This window comes from Cebus imitator, unplaced genomic scaffold (genome assembly GCF_001604975.1).
Source record: "Cebus imitator isolate Cc_AM_T3 unplaced genomic scaffold, Cebus_imitator-1.0 Scaffold135, whole genome shotgun sequence".
Classification (NCBI taxonomy): domain Eukaryota; kingdom Metazoa; phylum Chordata; class Mammalia; order Primates; family Cebidae; genus Cebus; species Cebus imitator.
In genome coordinates, this window is record NW_016107450.1 from 1,341,403 (window position 1) to 1,362,440 (window position 21,038).

Genomic DNA, 21,038 nt, shown 5'->3' on the forward strand with positions numbered 1-21,038 from the left:
CTCTTTCAGAAAATTAAAGAGGACAGAATTTTTCCCAATTCATTCTATGAGGCTTGCATTACACTGATACCAAACCTAGAAAAACACATTTCAAGAAAAGAAAACTACAGCCAGTTTCTCTCAAGAACAGAGATGTAAACTTCTAAAAGAAATAAATCAATGTAAGTTACCATATTAATAAACTAAAAAAGAAAAATCATATGTTCATCTTAATAGACATAGAAAAAGCATTAAACAGAATCTAACTTCTATTTCTATTAAGAACTCACAGCAAACTAGGAATTGTAGAAACTTCTTCAACTGGATAAAGGGTATCTTTGAAAAATCTACAGCTAACTTTGTACTTAATGATAAAAGACCACAAGCGTTCCTCCTAAGTTTAGGAATAAGACAAGTGCATCTCTTTACACTGATTCTTTTCAATATCATACTAGGGATTCTAGCTAGCTCAGTAAGTCAACAAAAGAAATATATGCAGCTAGATGGAAAAGGAAGAAGCAAAACTGTCTTTAAATTGACAACATAGATACTAGAACTAATGAGACTGGCAATACTGCAAGATACAAGATCAACATGCAGATATCAATTGCATTTCTATATACTAGCAAATAATAATTAGACATTTAAGAATAACACTATTTAGAAGAGTGTGCCAAAAAATACTTAGGGAAAAATCTGACAAATGACATGCAACATGTGAACAACTGAACATTAGAAAGCATTGCTAAAAGATATTATAGAATGCCCAGATAAATGAAGAATTAATGACAGAAGACTCAATGACAGAAGACTCAGTATAGTGAGTCTATAAAATGTCACCCTCCCCAGACTGAGCCATAGATTCAATGCAATCCCAGTCAAAATCCCCAAATGATTTTTTGGAGGCATTGATGGACTGATTCCAAAATTTATATGGAAATGTAAAAGATATAAAAAAGCTGAAACAACTTTTAAAAAGGAGAACAAAGCTAGAGGGTTAGCATTTCCTTATTTTTAGATACATAATAAAGCTACAGTAATCAAGACAATGCAGTATTGACATAAAGACAGACAAACATATCAGTAGAACAGCGTAGTCTAGAAGTAAACATACGCATATACAGATAATCGATTTTCAACAAGGGCATTAAGACAATTCAGTGGAGAAAGGATAGTCTTTTAAGCAAGTGGTGTTAGAACAATTAAATATGCAAAAAAAGAAGAGAGGGGAGGAAGTTAAAAAAAACAACAACAACTGGAGAAGGAGGGCAAAAAAACCACATAAACACCAATCCTTGCACCCATATAAAAAATGTATATGGGTGGTTCCTTGAATCCATATAAAAATTAATTCTTAGTGGATCACAGACCTAAATATAAAACCTAAAATTAAAAAATTTCTTAAATAAAATAAAAATCTTTGTGACATTGGATTAGGCAATTATTTATAAGAACATCAAAAGCACAATCTATAAAAGAAACAATTTGATAAGTTAGACTTTATCAAAATTCAAAACTTCTGCTCTTTGAAAGACATTGTTAAGGTAATGAGGCCGGGCATGGTGGCTCATGCCTGTAGTCCCAGCACTTTGGGAGGCTTAAGTGGGCGGATTGCTTGAGGTCAGGAGTTCAAGACCAGCCTGGCCAACATGGTAAAACCATGTCTCTACTAAAAGAAAAGATAAAAATTAGCTGAGCGTCATAGTGCATGCCGTAATCCCAGTCACTCAGGAGGCTGTGGCAAGAGAATTGCTTGAACCTGGGAAGTGAAAGTTGCAGTGAGCTGATATTGCACCACTGAACTCCAGCATGGGAGACAAAGTGACTCTGTCTCAAATAAATAAATAAGGTAATGAAAAGACAAAAACAGACTTGTCACTAGTTTGCAAATTATATATCTGTAAATCATTTATCTGATAAAGAACTTGCATCCAGAATACATAAGAACTCTCAAAACTTAATAAAAGGAAAACAAACACCCCAGTAGAAAATAGGCAAAAGATTTGGATAAAACATTTCCTTAAAGAAGTTAAAAGGTCTGCAAAATACAAATTAAATTACAAATTAAAATGAGAATCTTTTGCACATCTTAGAATGGCTAACATTTAAAAGATTGACCAGGCCGGGTGTAGTGGCTCACACTTGTAATCTGAGCACTTTGGGAGGCTTAGGAAGGAGGATTGCTGGAGCATAAGAGTTCGAGACCAGTCTGGGCAACAGAGTGAGAGCCCACCTCTACAAAAAAAAAAAAAAAAAAAAAAATTGTTTAATTAGCCAGGCACAGTGGTGGGTGTCTGTAGTCCCAGCTACTTGGGAAGCTGAGGTGGGAGGATCATTTGAACCTGGAAGGTTGAGGCTGCAGTGAGCTATGATTGTGCCACTGCACTCCAGCCTGGCTGACAGAGTGAGACCCCATCTCAAGAAAAACCCAAAAACAAAACAATTTCCTACCTTTCTCCCTTTTCCCTCCCTTCTTCCTTTCTTCTTTTTAATGGAGATGGGGGCTTCACTGTGTCGCCCAGGACTAGTCTTGAACCCTTGAACTCAAGTAATCCCCATGCCTCAGCCTCCCAAAGTGTGGGGATTACAGGTGAGCTACCATATCCGGCCCTGATAATTTCTTAAAAACTTTTAAACATATACCTACCATATGATCCAGCCATTTCAGTTCTACTTACCCAAGAGAAACTATAAGTCCATATAAACGCTTATACACAAATGTTCATATAAGCTGTATTAATTTTCTATCACTATAAACAAATTATCACAAAGTTAGCAGGTCAAAACAGCTTACGTGATTGTTGACAGAATTCAATTTCTTGAGTTTGTAGGACCAAGGTCCCTATTTTCTTGTTGACTGTCAGCCAATGGCTCCTCTCAGCTCCTGCAGTTGCCAGCAATTCCTGTCAGGGGCCTTCCCACATGACAGCTTACTTCTTCAAAGCTAGCAGGAGAATCCTTCTCTAGTTTGCTTAAGATGGATTCTAATATGACATAATGTAATGACAGCAGTGCCATCGCATCACCTTTGCTATGTTCTATTGACCAGAAGACACAGCTTCTATTTATACTCAAGGATTATATAAGGGTTTGACTCATTGTCAATCATCTTAGAATGGATTTGCCATATCAACTTTTATATTCGTAATAGTCTCAAACTGGAAATAACACAAATGTCCACCAACAGGTGAATGTATAACCCAGTTGTGGTATATCCATACAGTGGAATACTACTCAGCAATAAAAATGAAATGATATATACAAAAGATAAAGAAATCTCAAAATAATTATGCTGAGTGAAATCAGCCACACAAAACAAGCATTTACATTTCATTTGTATAAAACTAGAAATTGACAGTGACAGCAAACCAGTGATTGATAGGGGATGAAAACTAAGGGCAGAAAATAGGAGCAGGAGAGACGTATCATCATGAAGCAGGGGAAATTTTTGGGGTGATGGATATGTTCCCAATATTGATAGTAGCAGGATTACATAGATGCATTCACCTACAAAAGTTTACATTGTGTACTTTAAATAGTTCAACTTCTTCTCTGGCAATCATTCCTCAATAAAGCTGTTTTTAAAAACCTACTGCCAGCCAGGCATGGTGGCTCATGCCTATAATCTCAGCACTTTGGGAGACTGAGGCAGGCGGATCACAAGGTCAAGAGATCAAGACCATCCTGGCCAACACGGTGAAACCCCATTTCTGGTAAAAATACAAAAAAATTAGCTGGGCATGGTGGCACGTGCCTGTGGTCCCAGCTACTCAGGAGGCTGAGGCGGAAGAATTGCTTGAACCAGGGAGGCGGAGGTTGCAGTGAGCCGAGATTGAGTGAGCCAAGATTGCGCCACTGCACTCCAGCCTGGGTAACAGAGCAAGACTCCGTCTCAAAAAAAAAAACCTAGTGCCATCTTCCAGAATCAACTCTCTCAAGTTACTTATGCTTGTTATTAAAGGTTCCTTTTTTGTTACTTTTGAATTCACTTATTTGATAAAAATTTCCAAGTTTATTTTTTAACAGTAGACTCAAACACAGTGAAACAGGAGCTTATGTTTGAGGCACTGTGGCAGCTGTTGGAATGTAGTCCTATATTATCGAATATTGTTAGGATGGAGTCTGTCTGGGTGGCTTCTGCTTTGATGGTTTAATGGGAGAGGCAAATGGGCAAACAGACAATTCCAATAAAACTGCAGACACATGCACATACACTATGGTGCCCACAGAGTGACAGCCAGAGAGCCAGAGAGCGACCCAGCCTGGTTGGGGTATGTGGAGTGCAGAGAAAACTCTGGAAGTGATGCCTGAGTTGAGTTGTAGGGGCTGAATAGGCGTTAGCCAAGGAAAGAGGGGGAAAAGGAATCCTAGGTAGAGGAAATGGCACAAGCAAAGGCAGGGAAGCAGGAGAATGCTGTTCTGTGTGGGGGAAGTACAGGTTCAGTAATATGAGGCACCACGCTGTGGTCTGAATGTTTGTATCCCCCCAAATTCACATATTGACATCCTAATCCCCAAGGGAATTGTATCTGGAGGTACCATTCCTCCAGTATGGCCTTTGGGAAATTATTTGGTCATGGGAGTGAAGCCCTCATAAATAGGATCTGTGAGGTCTAAGAGAGACCCCTCACCCCTTCTGCCCTGTGAAGTTATAGTGAAAAGATGGCCATCTATGGAAAGGAAGCAGCCTCTCACCAGATACCAAATCTACTGACACCTTGATCTTGGATCTCCAAGTTTCCAGAACTGTAAGAAATACATTTCTACTGTTTGTAAACCATCTAATTTGATACTTTTTTGTAGCAGCCCAAATGGACTAAGACATACAAGGTGGGGAGCTGCAGAAAGAGTGGGTGAGGGCTGACTCATGAAGGGTATTATGATTTGGACATTATCTATTAGGCAGAGTTTCTTTGAAGGATTTTAGGAAGGTGAGTGATGTCATCAAAGAAAAGTATAATATCATCTATCAATTAAAAGGGCTTCGTAATACAGAGTGATGTCAAGGACAGGGAGGAGAACAGGGACTCAACATATATAAAAGGAAATACTGCAAGTCCTAGTGATTAACTGGCCATAGTGAAAGAGAGAAGTCTACAATGCCCCCGAAGTTTTTAATCTTGAGATTGTTCCATTAACTGAAAGCAGGAACAAGAGGCAGAGGGAGGTCGTATGGGGGTGGGAAGAGGAGGAGGAAATGAGCTTAGGTTGGGGCATGTTGCATTTCAGGTGCATAGGAGACATGGAAGGGAAGAAGTCTTTTAAAACAGGTGGAAAAAACAGAATGAGAACAAGAGCAGGTGGTAAAACTCTGATAGTGGCAAGACTGTCCAAGAAAAGTGTATAAAAAAGAGCAGTAGGCTGGATCCCAAAAGAACCTTTCACCAAGGGCTAGGGGTAGAAAGGAGGTCCCTGTTGGAGATTCACAGTAAATGGCCAGCGATATTGTGAAGGTAATTAAATAAATCCCCTGTTCTACTGACTAATGTCTTTACTCCAAAAACTTCTGGTCTTCCAATCTCCCCTCAGCACCCTGCTTCCATCCTCAGGTCTCACGGCTGCAACAAAAGAAAGCAACCAGTGTAGCTTCCCTGTCTTAAAAGAAAGAGATCAGATTGAATAGAAAATAGAATATGTGGTAGCTGATATCAAGGAAATATATTTGGCTGACTGTCATGGTCCTTTGGGTTTAATTTCTTGGTGACTGCTGTTTATCTGTTGATAGCCTACGTATTTGTCCTCCTAGAATGACAGAAGGTCAAAGGCCTGGCTTCTGTTGGTGGGATCATCGGTAAAATGCATCTTTCAACTATATCTTATGGTTTCACTGAGGCATGGGATGGGCCTCTCAGAACAGTTCCTATCCTTGGGTGTAAAAAGAACTCTCCTCATTGTTATCAAGCCGTGAGTTGGCTCATGGCTATACTTTGGCATGGCAAAAGGAGGGGGAAGTCTGGCTGTCAGAATGTTGTGGTTCTGGTTACAGGGGGAGAGCAAAAGTTAGGCACTATAGTCAGTTGGGGCCCTACTGTCTGAGGTAGGCTTGGAAATATTTAGCTAGCCAGGAAAGTGCCAGGGGACTAGATACATGTAGCAGGGCTTTCTTTTTTCTGCGGGAACTAAAATCAGTTTCCCTAGAAATGAGAGAGATACCTATTTAACAACTATACCCAAGGGCAGACACAGATGTGTATGGCATTTTTGAGGAGATGTATGTGTGTAGGTATGTAGGCCTTGGAATAGGTCTCTTTGAAGCCATGAAGCCATGGCAATAAACATTTCAAAGTAAGAAGATGATCAATAATATCAAACATGAGTTTTGGCAATAAGAAAATCACTGGTGATCCCTGCAAATTTTAGTGGAGTAGAACGAGTGGAAGATAGACTTCATTGTGCAGTAGATGCAAATGTGAAATGAATGAAAGACATAAAGAGAGAGAATGATAGGCTACTATCAATAAATCTGACTAAGAAACATGACTGAATAATGGTGAGGTAAGCAGAGATGGAGGGCCAAAGGCAGAGGCAGAGAATAGGAGATACCCAAGCATACGTACAGATTGAGACAACATGGCAAAAGGAGACAGAGAAAATAAAGTTAGAGTATGAGGAGATAGAGGGTCAAGGTTGAAGAGAAAATGGGATGTACTCTGAGATAAAACAGAAGAGGAACATTTGTAAATAGTGACATCTTATTCCTTGAATATGGAGAAAACAAGACAAGAAACCAGGCAGATGTAGTTCCATGTATAGATCCCTCTTCTCGGGTTCATGTCCAGCCTCTGAAGCTCTTAACTGCTCCCCTCCTATCCCAGCCTCTTTCCAATCCATTTCCTGCCTGCAAGACACTGTGGGAGTGTAACCCCATTGATTAGCATATAGCAATGAACACCCCTAACTTGGGTACTTAGTTCTAAAGAAGCAGCACTGAAAAAAGCCAAAGCAACATCTTTACTGATTTCTACTTATATTTCAAATTTGTACTTGCAGTGAGAGGATGAGAACAACTTGAAAAAAATGGAATCCAAGTTCTGAGAGTCTTCCAAAATTGCTCCACAATGCTGGGCTGTGGTGGAGGCTGTTTATTTTTTAAATCTTGTGTTGCTTAATCTTCTAAAGTATTTGTATTGAGAGTGTTGGTCCAGGAGATCAGATCTTCCACTTCCTCTTCCCTGGGCTCGTCTGTGTCATTTTCATATTGTGAAGCATATAATGAATAGTCATTCTTCCACTCCTCCTCCTCCATTTCATAAATGTCTCTGATGCTATTTATTGCAATTGGTGACTCAAGAAAAATTTCATCTGTGGTGGGAATTATGAAAAATAGAAATTTATTAGTTATAACAGGAAAAACAATGAAAAGAGGAGCTCCTGCATTTGGAGGATAATGCCAAACACCATCTGAATGAATGCGAGCAACCTTTTTTAAACTTTCTAAACTTCATGTTTTATAAGTAACTTTATTTGTCATAAATCATTCTTTCCATCTTGCTCAATCTTTTTATGCTTTGTTAGTCCAGTCTTTAACATATATTTACTGAGTCCCTGCTAAGGGCCAGTTGATGTGCAAGGGAAAAGCTGCTTTGGGAGCCCAGGGAGGGAATCACTATGTCTAAGTGAAAACAGACTCAGACTTTGAAACATGGGGAGCAGTCTGCTAGACAGAGAAGGAGGTCAGAAAGCATTAGATAGAAGAAACAGCACACATCATATAAGCACAAAGGTATGAGAGGACTTGACAGGGTTGGGGTGATTACAGTGGATGCCCCCGTACTTCCACTGTGCCAGGTGCGATGCTAAGCAGTCAACAGGTATGCTATTATTTAACTCAGACACAACCCTCATGATGGGCAGGTATTATTATTATTTTACAGCTGAGGAAACTGAGGCTGAGCAACCTATAGTAACTTGATCAAAGATATCCAGCTAGTAACAAGACTCATCCTAGATTTGTCTATCCAAAAACACAATGTTATAGTACACAAAAAGTTTTGTCGAGCTGGAAGGGAGGCTGAGGCCAGATCAGGAAAGCTTCATGTGTCATGCAAAGGACTTTCATCTTTATCTTACAGGCCATATAAACAGGAAAATAAACTGATGATACGTTCCAAAAGAAGACTATAGATCTAATGCCTATGTTTCTAGATCTATATTTCCACACAGCATGGGGATCTTGCTTTCTGGGGATGAACTCTAGCTGGCACTATTGTGTTCTGTTAACTCTAAAAGATCACTGCATTCTCCTCCCTTTTTCCTGGTTGCCTCCAGGTTCACTGACTATTATGGGTTGCAGGACAAATTCAGTTTGCCTTCTATGTTTATTTCCCTCACTTACATACGAAATGAACCCTGTAATATTTGTTGCCTTCTTACATTATAGACTTGGGCTACAAGTGACTTTTTTTTCTGTCTTTGGTTTATAGAAAGATACATAGAGAGGCCAGGCATGGTGGCTTACACCTGTAATCCCAGCATTTTCTGAGGCCAAGGCAGGTGGATCATTTGAGGTCACGGATTTGAGACCAGCCTGGCCAACACGATGAACCCCTGTCTCTACTGAAAATACAAAAATTAGCCACGTGTGGTGGCAGGAGCCTATAATCTCAGCTGCTCTGGAGGCTGAGCCAGGAGAATCGCTTGAACCCAGGAGGCGGAGGTTGCAGTGAACTGAGATCAAGCCACTGTACTCCAGCCTGGGTGACAGAGTGAGACTCCATTTCAAAACAAAACAAAAAGGAGAGAAAGATACACAGAGAGATTTGAGTTTACACAGTTGCCATTATCCTATGGGTATCCTGAAGCCTCCAGTGATTTTTAATTTTTGTACTTTTGATACTAATATTTAGTTGTAATTAGTTGAAGACTAAATTCTGTCTGTGCCTTGACAAAAGCATCTACTTTATTTTCCATGAACATATTACTGATGGACGAACTCCAGCTCTTTCTAACCATGTCTGGGCCTTTCTGACTCCACATGCCTTTGATTACAAGAAATATAAAGCCAAGTCAACCCAGTTTAAACAATAAGAGAATGTTTTATTTCACATAAGAGAAAAGCCAGAGTGGAGGGCTGGATTGACTGTTGCAGTGACTCCACAATGTCACAGAGGACATAGTTCTTTTCACTGCATGCCTGTCTAAGGTGTTGTCTTCATCTTCAGGTGCACAGCAAGAGAGCTACGGCCATTCTAGTAACCACACCAGACACAGCAAAATCCAGAGGAAAAAGTGGCCTTCTTGCCAAACCTGACAAAAACAAGCAATGGGGAAAGGGTTCCCTATTTAATAAACGGTGTTGGGAAAACTGGCTAGCTGTATGCAGAAAGCTAAAACTGGATCCCTTCCTTACACCTTACACAAATATTAACTCCAGATAGATTAAAAATTTAAATATAAGACCTAACACCATAAAAACCCTAGAAGAAAACCTAGGCAACGCCATTCAGGACATAGGCATGGGCAAGGACTTCATCAAAACATCAAAAGCATTGGCAACAAAAGCCAAAATAGACAAATGGGATCTAATTAAACTCAAGAGCTTCTGCACAGCAAAAGAAACTATATTAGAGTGAAGTGGCAACCAACAGAATGGGAAAAATTTTTGCAATCTACCCATCTGACAAAGGGCTAATATCCAGAATCTACAAAGAACTTAAAAAATGTGTAAGAAAAAAAAATCCATCAAAAAATGGGCAAAGGGTATGAACAGACACTTCTCAAAAGAATACATTTATTCAGCCAACAAGCATATGAAAAAAAGCTCATCATCACTGGTCATTAGAGAAATGCAAATCAAAACCTTATTGAGATACTACCTCATGCCAGTCAGAATGGCAATCATTAAAAAATTAGGAGACAACAGATGCTGGAGAGGATGTGGAGAAATAGGAACACTTTTACACTATTGGTGGGAGTGTAAATTAATTCAACCATTGTGGAAGACAGTGTGGTGATCTCTCAAGGATCTAGAACTAGAAATACCATTTGACCCAGCAATCCCATTACTGGGTATATACCCAAAGGATTATAAAACATTTAATTATAAAGACATGTTTATTGCAGCACTGTTTACAATAGCAAAGACTTGGAACCAACCCAAATGCCCATCAATGATAGACTAGATAAAGAAAATGTGTCACATATATACCATAGAATACTATGCAGCCATAAAGAGGATGAGTTCATGTCCTTTGCAGGGACATGGCTGAAACTGGAAACCGTCATTCTCAGCAAACTTACACAAGAACAGAAAACAAAACACCAAATGTTCTCATTTATAAGTGGGTGTTGAACAATGAGAACACATGGACACGGGGAAGGCAACGTCACACACCGGGGCTTGTCAGGGGGTGGGGGGTTAGGGGAAGGATAGCAGGGGGTGGTAGGATTGGGGAGGGATAACATTAGGAGTAATATCTAATGTAGATGACAGGGGGATGGATGCAGCAAACCACCATGGCACATGTATAGCCATGTAACAAACTTGCATGATCTACAAATGTACCCCAGAACTTAAAGTATAATAAAAATAAATAAATAAAATTTTTAAAAGGTCTGGTTTTTAAGAGTGGATGTGGGAAAACCATCCCCTGAAGCACCCAGCATGTTTCACCTCAGGCGGAATCCTATCACATTCCATTTCTTTTATTTTTCTTTTCTTTTTTTTGAAGCAGGGTTTCACTCCTGTCACCCCGGCTAGAGTACAGTGCCAAGCTCTCAGCTCACTGCAACCTCCACCTCCCAGGATCAAGCAATCCCCCCACTTCAGCCTCCCAAGCAACTGGGACTACAGGCATGCACCACCATGCCCAGCTAATTTTTGTGTTTTTAGTAGGGACAGAGTTTTACCATGTTGGCCAGGCTGGTCTTGAGCTCCTGATCTCAGGTGACCAGCCCACACTGGCCTCCCAAAGTGTTGGGATTACAAGTGTGAGCCACTGTGCCCAGCCCCATTTCTAAACTAATTACTGGGGAGGGAAATGGGATCACTGTGATTGGCCGACATCAGTTGCTGCCGTGAATGAATGCTGGGAATCAACCACCTTGACTATTTGCCCTCTTAATTCCTGTCCTGTTAAAAACTCCCAGGAGGCAAAAAAAGAAACCTGGCTAGATTAGCAGAGTATAATGCAAAACAAATATCAAAATATTTCTTTACAACATAAAAAATATTATTTTGAATTTTTCTCCTCCAGGAAATCTTAAGCATTATAAATCCCTCTGAGACACCTTGGATTTGGTGGTTGGAATCAGTAATAAAGATGGGGATTTTGTTACTTTGTTAACAAAATAAGTATGAAAGTACAAATTCTAACTGCCTTATATTTTGCATGCCTTTCTCGGGTTGGATCATGGAAACTCTGCCTCTGATAATTTATTTTTTAATCTGAAAATAGTTTAGCTAATACGGTACTAAAATCTGTGCTGACTGATGGGTTCTGATGGTTGCCAAATGGGTTATTTCTATTCAGTTCTGTTTTCAGTCTGGGTTCAGTTACAAAAACAGAGCCACTACAAGTAATGCAAGAGTGAGAGTCTAACACAGGAATTCAGGATCATCCAGGTATGGGAGGACCCAGGGGAGTGAAGATCTGGAAGCTACAGCTAGAGAATTGAAAAAACAGTCGTGACCCACTTTAACCTGAGGCACTGACATGAGTGAGAAACAAGGAGCTCAAGGAGTACAAGGAGCTGCACACATTTAGCCACCCAAAGTGTGAAAAGAACAATGAGTTCATGGAGATATCTGTGCAGCCACTATGTCTGTGAAGTGAGACTGTGGAGAGACATGTGAAAATACCATATGTGAGGAACCCGCCATGCTTGATGTGAACAGCTTCCCAAGCATAATGGCTTCACTTCCCTCCCACCTGCTAAATCTCTGGTGAGTTTCTCCCATTGGGAAACTATGACATGTGATCCTTCTCTCCAAGAGGAACACACAGTTATTTCCTTTTCTGAGTCATACTTTCCTTGGATATCCTATATAAGTTCACTCTTGCTGCATAGTAACCTCTTGCTATATGATAAACGACCACAAAAGCTTAGTGACATCAGCAATATATTATTTGTTTTGGTCACATGTCAGCAGGCAATAGTGGTTGGCTTCTTTGGCTGGGGAATGGCTGGGAAACTTGGCTGGACGAGCTCAGATCTATGCCTTGAATCTTTCTCTGTGATCAGAGGGCCAGTCCAGGCAGGCTCTTGTGATGATGGCAGAAGAGAAAGAGAGCAAGCCAAATCATGCGCATCCTTTCCAAACCCTGGGGGCACATTACACCCACTAATATTCCATTGATGAAAACAGGGAAAAGCTCAAAGTCAAAGGGCAAGGAAACATATTTTGTTCATGTGGGTGGAGCAGGAATGAATATTTCTGAACAATAATCAAATTTACCACAACCTCTCAGGTATATTCTCTTCCAGAGTAGACATAAAGAAGAGTCTATTGCATGATCAAAGAGAACAAGGCTCAGCACTGGAGAGCTAACCAGTTTCTGGACATTAAACTTCAAATGTTATCTTTTCCAGCTTGCCTTTTTCCCAGTCATCATGGGTTTTCACCTTTTTTCTCCCCTAAAACCACAAGGCAGATAAAAACATGACAATTCGACTTCATCCTACTATTTATTTATTCATTTTTTCATGAGCATTGATAGCTACTGTGTGCAAGCACTGTGCTATGGAAAATCAGGTGAGCAGTCCTTTCCCTCAAGAACCTCACTCTTTTTCAAAGGAGACTGGCAATAAAAAGAATGACAACCAGCATGTGTGCTGAACAGACTCCAAGGTAGCCCCCAGAATCCCTGCAGCCTGGTATTTACACCTTAATGTAAACTCCTCCTTTCTGAGTGTGGATGGAACCCATGACTTCTAACCAATAAAATATGATGCAAGTGATGAGGTCTCACTCCCATGATTGTGTTACATCATATACGACTCCATCTTGCTATCAGACTTGCTTTAAAGATTCTTCCTGTTGGCTGGATAAAGCAGGAGGCCTTGCTGCAGGGAGAGCGCACATGGCAAGGAACTGCGTGCAGCCTTCAGCAGCTGTGGGAAGCCTCCAGCATATACCCAGCCAGAAGCCAGGGTGTCCATTCCTAAAGACAGAAGAAAATGAATTCTGTGGGCAACCTCACTGGGCTGGGAAGCAGATTCTTCCCCCATTCAAACCACTAGGATGAGAATGCAGCCCAGCTGATGCCTTGATTGCGGCTTTCTGAGACCTTAAGCAGAGGATCTAGCTAAGCCGTGCCTGTACTCCAGGCCCACAGAAACAGTGAAACAATAAATGTGTGTTGTTTTAAAGCATTCAGCATGTGCTAATTTGTGACACAGCAATAGCAAACAAATAGAGCATGACATGGCTATGGTAGAAGTGCTATGATGACCCACAGAGAAAGTTTCCTAGAGAAGGAAATACCTGAACTGAATCTCAAAGGATGCACAGGTATTAGAAAGGAAAGAAGGGGAGAGAAGAGCATTTAGAGTAGGGGTATGAGAAAACACAGTGTACTGCTCAAAACTGTTTTTGTGAAATGAGGTTGGGAACAATCATGACCCAATAGATTAGTGTAGCATTTAGGGTGTGAGGGGGAGAGTGGTAGGGAATGTCACTGCAGAGGCAGAGACAAGTATTAGAGCATTAAGGACTTTCCATGTCAAAGAGTCTAAATGTCATCCTGAAGGACATGGGAAACGATGAAAGGATTTTAGACCTGGCAAAAACATAAGCAAAGCTAAGCTATAGACACATAGCTTTGTCACCAGTCTGACAAAGCATAGACAGAAATTACTGTGATCACATCAACTGAACTAAATGATCTCTTCCACTGGTGAAGATGGTAGGGATGTGGAAAGAGATTGCAGAGAGGAGTAGGGAAATCATGGAGAAAACAGAGAGTAAGGCTGGAGAAGGCAACATTACCTACCTTGCAGGTACCCTGAAATTTGGAAGAAGGCAGAGCCGAATGGAGAAGGCTGAGGCTGATAATACAGAGTGAATCTGAGTGGCACACCAAAACAAGTAGGAGGGAGAGAGGTCGATACTGAGCAGGGAAAAGAAACTTGGAGATACGAGGGCAGGGCCCTTGGAAAATCACTGAAAGAAGATGATTGCCAGTGCCTGGCATTTATATGCTGTTACGTTTAGTGGCCAGGTGACAGGAAAAAACAGTAACTATTATTTTATAGTACTTTTCAGTTTACAAAGAAATTGTATGTACATGAAGTCATTTAGTCACAAGAATCCTGTGAGTGAGGGTGGAATATTAGCAACTAGGATTTGTTGAATATCTTCCATGTACACAGTACTAGCTGAGGATAAAAAAACTAAGTTCAAGGGTTGAGTGACCTTTCCATAATAGCACAGAACTGGAATCTGAACCTAAGTTCTCTAACCCCAAATGTTGTGCTTTCCCCTCTATACTAGCTGACTTCCATAAGTTACCAGCTCTCTCTTCCTGCTGAAGACTTACTCGCAACCTATCCCAACAAGTAAATTGTAATTTTTAAAGGAGCACACAAACCAACTCAGCACTGTTTCTTTCTTTTCAGCCATATTGCATATGTCTTTGAACATACAATGAGTTTTAGGGATCAGTGTATTCATGCTCTGTGTGTTTTGGCTGCTTTTTCATATTTTGAAATTTAGCCTTAAAATTTCAAATTGTATATTGACTTAATAAGGGTAGTAAGCTTGGAAATGTAAGTAACTCAATTTTTTCAAAGTTCCAATTCCTATGTGAATAATTTACCAAATTAATTTGGAAAGCCAGAAAAAGTTAAAGCAACGCTAAAAGGAGAACACAAGAACTAGCCCTCATATATTTGAACTTATATAAACTGAAAAAAAGCTTAAAGCTATGCATATTATTCATCATTATTCAACATGTTAATTACAAAAGCAAAACAAACAGGGTGAATCAATTTACCTAGAATTGGGCAGAGCTTAATTCCTTCCATGAAGTGATTGACTTCTTGAGGCATTCTATTTTTTCTAGCAAGCTGACACTTGATAACAGCATACCTAGACAGAGAAAAAGAAAAATTAAATTTCCAAATGAATTTTTGGTAAGGGTATATTACTTCTGAGAAAAATATGTGAAACAAATGAAATGAAACATAAAAGTAGGACAACAGGCTTTGAATATGGAACCATTCTGAGTGTTGACTAATTTAATGGTAAAGTAAAATGATTTCAATATGTGCTTTCCAACAGAACAGTAGTTGGAAAAGCAAATTATGACGTAAGATTACTATTGTAAAAGTAATAAAAACATCATGTGGTATAGCAAGGTATATTAGTTTCCTTGGGCCACCTTAACAAATAACCACCAACTTCGTGACTTAAAATAACAGAAATTTATTCTCTCATAGTTTTGGAGGCTAGACATCAAGGATCAAGGTGGCAGCAGGTCCTCCCTTCCTCCCTCGGAAATCCCTAGGGAAGAATCTTCTGTTGCTTCTTCCTAGCTTCTGCCAGCTCTCAGCAATTCTTTACGTTCCATGGCTTACAGCTGCATCACTCCAATCTCTGCCTCCAATGTCACATGACCTTTCTTTCCTGTGTGTGTCTCTGCAGTTCTGCTCCTCTTCTAAGGACAACAGTCATTGGACTTAGGGCCCACCTTCATCCAGTACAGCCTCATCTTAACTACTTACTATCTACATCTGCAGGGGCCGGGCACGGTGGCTCATGCCTGTAATTCCAGCACTTTGAGAGGCCGAGGCAGGTGGATCACAAGATTAGGAGTTCAAGACCAGCCTGATTAACATGGTGAAACCCTGACTCTACTAAAAATACAAAAATTAGCTGGGCATGGTGGTGAATGCCTGTTATCTCAGCTACTTGGGAGGCTGAGGCAGGAGAATTGATTGAACCCGGGAGGCGGAGGTTGCAGTGAGCTGAGATTATGCCACCATCTATACTCCAGCCCAAGCAATAGAGTGAGACCCTGTTTAAAAAACAAAACAAACAAAAAAAAAACCTTTATATCTGCAAAGACCCTATTTTGAAATAAGGTCATATGCTGAGGTTCTCAGGGGATAGGTGTTTTTGGGGCACATGATTCAACCCACTACACAAGGGAGAAATTCCATCAGAAAAATTCATGACTCATCCTGGATAAAACAACAGACATATTATGGGAGGCATCAATGAGCCGAAGTCAGGCTATCAGAGAATTTCCTTGCAGAAGCAGTGTGTATATGGGAGAAAAATTTTCCAAAAATTTTTTTGGGGACAACTACTTTTTGGGAATATATGATGAAAAGAAAACTTTTGGTAACAAAGTTTTCATGAGGAAAAGTAAGTGGCATAGAAATGTTTTTGTCACACAAGTGTACCTCACTTATACAATACTCCCAGAAAGTTCATTCATTTAATAAATATTCATTGAATACCAACCTTGTGCCAAACACTATTATAGGAAGAACAAGACAGACAATGTCTCTGATCTCATGGAAAAAAGACAAAAATGAACAAGTATAAAAATCAAGATAAATCAGCAGTGATACATGCTATAATGAAAATCAAGTCTCCAATAAAATGTTGTGTGACAGTAGTGAGAGCAGACATCCTTGCCCTGACATTCGGGGCAAACATTCAGTTTTTTACCATTATATATGATGTTGGCTATCGTTTTTCATAAATAAGTTTTATCAGGTTGAGGACGCTCTTTCCTATTCTTAATTAACTGAGTCTTTTTTTCAATGTATGAAAATTTCCTTGATCTTTTATTTCAGTCTTTCCCATTTTAGAGAGATTTTTATTTTCATTTTACATGAAAAGTTTTATTGAGGTGAAAGTCACATAACATGTAATTCACCTTTTTTATCTTCAACTTTTCTTTTAAGTTCAGGGTGCCTGTACAGGATGTGCAGGTTTGTTACATAGGTAAACGTGTGTCATGGTGATTTGCTGCATAGATCATCCCATAACCTGAATACTAAGCCCAGCATCCATTAGCTATTCTTCCTGATGCTATCCCCGCCCCACACACACACACCCTTCTCACCAACAGGCCTCAGTGTGCATTGTTCCTCATCATGTGTCCATGAGTTCTCATCATTTAGCTCCCACTTAAAAGTGAGAACATAAGGAGTTTGTTTTTCTGTTCCTGCATTAGTTTGCTGAGGATAATGGCTTCTGACTCCATCTATGGCCCTGCAAAGGACGTGATCTCATTCCTTTTTGTGGCTGTACAGTATTCCATAGCATATATGTGCATTTTCTTTATGCAGTCTATCACTGATGAGTATTTGGGTTGATTCCATGTATTTGCTATTGTGAATAGTGCTACATTGAACACAGGTGTGTGTGTGTCCTTATAATGAAATGATTTATATTTTTGGGGTATATGCCCAGGATTTGAATAGCTGAGTCAAATAGTATTTCTGCCTGTAGGTCTTTGAGGAATCACCACACTGTCTTCCACAATGGCCGAACTAATTTATGCACCCACCAACAGTGTAAAAGCGTTCTTTCTGTGCAACCTCACCTGCATCTGTTGCTTTTTGACTTTTTAATAATTGCCTTTCTGACAGGCATGGGATGATATCTCATTGTGGTTTTGATTTACATTTCTCTAATCATTAAAGTTGAGCTTTTAAAAATATATTTGCGCCGGGCACGGTGGCTCAAGCCTATAATCCCAGCACTTTGGGAGGCCGAGGTGGGTGGATCATGAGGTCAAGAGATCGAGACCATCCTGGTCAACATGGTGAAACCCCGTCTCTACTAAAAAGACAAAACATTAGCTGGGCATGGCGGCGCATGCCTGTAATCCCAGCTACTCAGGAGGCTGAGGCAGGAGAATTGCCTGAACCCAGGAGGCGGAGGTTGCAGTGAGCCGAGATCGCGCCATTGCACTCCAGCCTGGGTAACAAGAGCGAGACTCCGTCTCAAAAAAAAAAAAAAAAAAAAAAAAAAAATATATATATATATATATATTTGTTGGCTGCAAGTATATTTTCTTTTGAGAAGTTTCTGTTCACATCCTTTGCCCATTTTTTAATGCGGTTGTTTTTTTCTTGTAAATTTGTTTAAGTTCCTTGTAGATGATGGATATTATACCTTTGTCAGATGGATAGATGGTAAAATTTTTCTCCCATTCTTTAGGTTGTCTGTTCACTCTGATGATAGTTTCTTTTGCAGTGCAGAAGCTGTTTAATTAGATCCCATTTGTCAATTTTTGCTTTTGTTGCAATTGCTTTTGGAATTTTCATCATGAAATCTTTGCCTGTGCCTATGTCCTGAATGGTATTGCCTAGATTTTCTAGGGTTTTTATAGTTTTTAGTTTTACATTTAGGTCTCTAATCCATCTTAAGTTAATTTTTGTGGAAGGTGGAAGGAAGGGGTCCACTTTCAATTTTCTGCATATAGCTAGCCAGTTTTCCCAGCACTATTTATTAAATAGGGAATCGTTTCCCCATTGCTTGCTTTTGTCAGGTTTGTTGAAGATCAGACAGTTGTAGGCATGCAATCTTATTTCTGAGTTCTCTAATCTGTTCCATTGGTCTATGTCTATGTCTCTGTTCTTATACTACTACCATGCTGTTTTGGTTACAGTAGCCTTGCAGTGTAGTTGAAGTTGGATAGTGTGATGCCACCAGCTTGGTTTTTTTTGCTTAGGATTGTCTTGGCTATTTGGGCTCTGTTTTGCTTCCATACAAATTTTAAAATAGTTTCTTTTAAGTCTGTGAAGAATGTCAATTGTAGCTTAATGGGAATAGCATTGAATCTTTAAATCACTTTGGGCAGTATGGGCATTTTCATGATATTGATTCTGTCTATCCATGAGCATGGAATGTTTTTCCATTTGTTTGTGCCCTCTAATTTATTTGAGCAGTAGTTTGTGGTTCTCCTTGAAGAAGTCCTTCACTTCCCTTGTTAGCTGTATTCCTAGGTATTTTATTCTTTTTATAGCAATTGTGAATGGGAGTTCATTCATGATTTGGCTCTATGCTTGCCTGTTGTTGGTGTATAGGAATGCTAGCTATTTTCGCACAGTGTTTTTGTATCCTGAGACTTTACTGAAGTTGCTTACCAGCTTAAGAAGCTTTTGGGCTGAGATGACTGGGTTTTCTAGACATAGGATCATGTCATCTGCAAACAAAGATAATTTGAAGATAAATTCCTCTCTTCCTATTTGAATATCCTTTATTTCTTTCTCTTGCCTAGTTGCCCTGGCCATAACTTCCAATATTATGTTGAATAGGAGTGGTGAGAGAGGGCATCCTTGTCTTGTGCCAGTTTTCAAGGGGAATGCTTCCAGCTTTGCCTGTTCAGTAGTTCTGTTTACATGATGAACCACATTTATTGATTTGTGTATGTTGAACCAACCTTGCATCCTAAGGATCAAGCCAACTTGATCGTGTACGATAAGTTTTTTGATGTGCTGCTAGATGCAGTTGGCCAGTATTTTATTGAGGATTTTTGCACTGATGTTCATCAGGGATATTGGCCTGAAGTTTCCTTGTTTTTGTTGTATCTCTACCATGTTTTGGTATCAGGATGATGCTGGTCTCTTAAAATGAGTTAGGAAGGGGACTCTTCTATTTTTTTCTAATAGTTTCAGTGGAGATGGTACCAACTCTTCTTTGTACCTCTGGGAGAATTCAGCTGTGACTCTGTCCGGTTCTGAGCTTTTTTGTTTTATTATCTCAATTTCAGAACTCATTATTAGTCAATTCAGGGATTTGATTTCTTCCTGGTTCAGTCTTGGGAGGGTGTGTGTGTCTAGAAATTTATCCATTTCTTCTAGATTTTCCACTTTATGTGCACAGAGGTATTTATAGTATTCTCTGATGGTTGTTTGTGTTTCTGTGGGGTCAGTGGTGATATCTCCCTTATCATTTCTGACTGTTTTTATTTGATTCTTCTCTCTTTTCCTCTTTATTAGTCTAGCTAGTGGTCTCTTTTATTGATTTTTTTCAAAAACACAGCTCCTGAATTTTTTTATTTTTTTTTTTCAGGATTTTTCATGTCTCCATCTGATTCAGTTCCACTCTGATCTTGGTTATTCCTTGTCTTTTACTAGCTTTAGGGTTTGTTTGACTTTGGTTCTCTAGTTCTTTTCATTGTGATGTTAAGATTTTTGTCTTGAGGAAACACAAGGAAGACGGCTGACTAGGAATAGCTCAGGATTACACCTCCCAGTGAAAGTGCAGAGGGTGAGTGGACACCACATTTCCAGACGGATTTTTATTGCCCACAGACCAGGAGACTCCCAGGCGGAGGAGCCCCATAGGTCACCAGCGTGGCTGTTTTGGCCCGCGCGGCTGCTTTGCCTGCACCCTGGCATGGCGGTTCTCCGTACAAAAGACACTGGTCCGGGTGCCCTCTTAGCTGGCAATTGGAGCCCTGAGATGGCAGAGTCGCCTATTCATCTGAAATAGCGAGCCAGGCCAGGAGATTCCTAGGCAAAAAAACCAACAGGAATCTCAGCGCCGCTGTTTCAGCCGGCCCAGTGAGTTGTGGCATGGGAGATCCCTGCGCCTTTTCAACAGGGAGAGAGTCGACCATTCAACAACAACAACAAGAAAAGTCTCTGAGTCAGGGAGCCAGGTGATCTGGCTCGGTTGGTCCCACCACCACCCTCCCCCACACACAAAAACCAGTAATTGAAAACGCTCTGGGTTGAGAGTTTCACAGCAAGCACAGCTGAACCCGGGATGGTCCGGCTCTGTGGAGGAGGGGCGTCGACCATTACTGAGACACTCCACCACTACAGAGGTAGTCTGACCATCGCTGAGGCAGCCTGCCATTGCTGAGGCAACCTGCCACTACTGAGAGGGTCTGCCATAACAGACGTGGGCTACCATTGCCAGGGCAGTTCTAACCACACCCATATAAACAGGACTACAGAGAAGATCACACAGCAGCTGGGCGGAGCCCACAGCAGCTCAGCAAAGCCTCTGCAGGCAGACAGTGACTAGGCTGCCTCCTCGCTAGGCAGGGCAGCCCTGAAAGAAAAAAAAAAGGCAGCAGCACAACAAACTCATAAATAAAGCCCTAACTAACTCCCTGGGACAGAGCACCTGGGGAAAAAAA

General features: G+C 40.4%; 1 protein-coding gene across 1 annotated transcript in view; it reads right to left on the minus strand.

Moving 5' to 3' along the window:
• Positions 1-7,011: 7,011 nt before the first annotated feature.
• UBE2U (ubiquitin conjugating enzyme E2 U) overlaps positions 7,012-21,038 on the minus strand; it is a 70,380-nt gene continuing 56,353 nt past the window's right edge. Inside the window, exons 9-10 of the mRNA XM_017541537.2 lie at positions 14,916-15,010; positions 7,012-7,281 (exon numbers count right to left, since the gene is read on the minus strand). Coding sequence (XP_017397026.1) covers positions 7,085-7,281; positions 14,916-15,010 — 292 coding nt within the window. The 3' untranslated portion in view covers positions 7,012-7,084. The remainder of the gene's footprint in view (positions 7,282-14,915; positions 15,011-21,038) is intronic.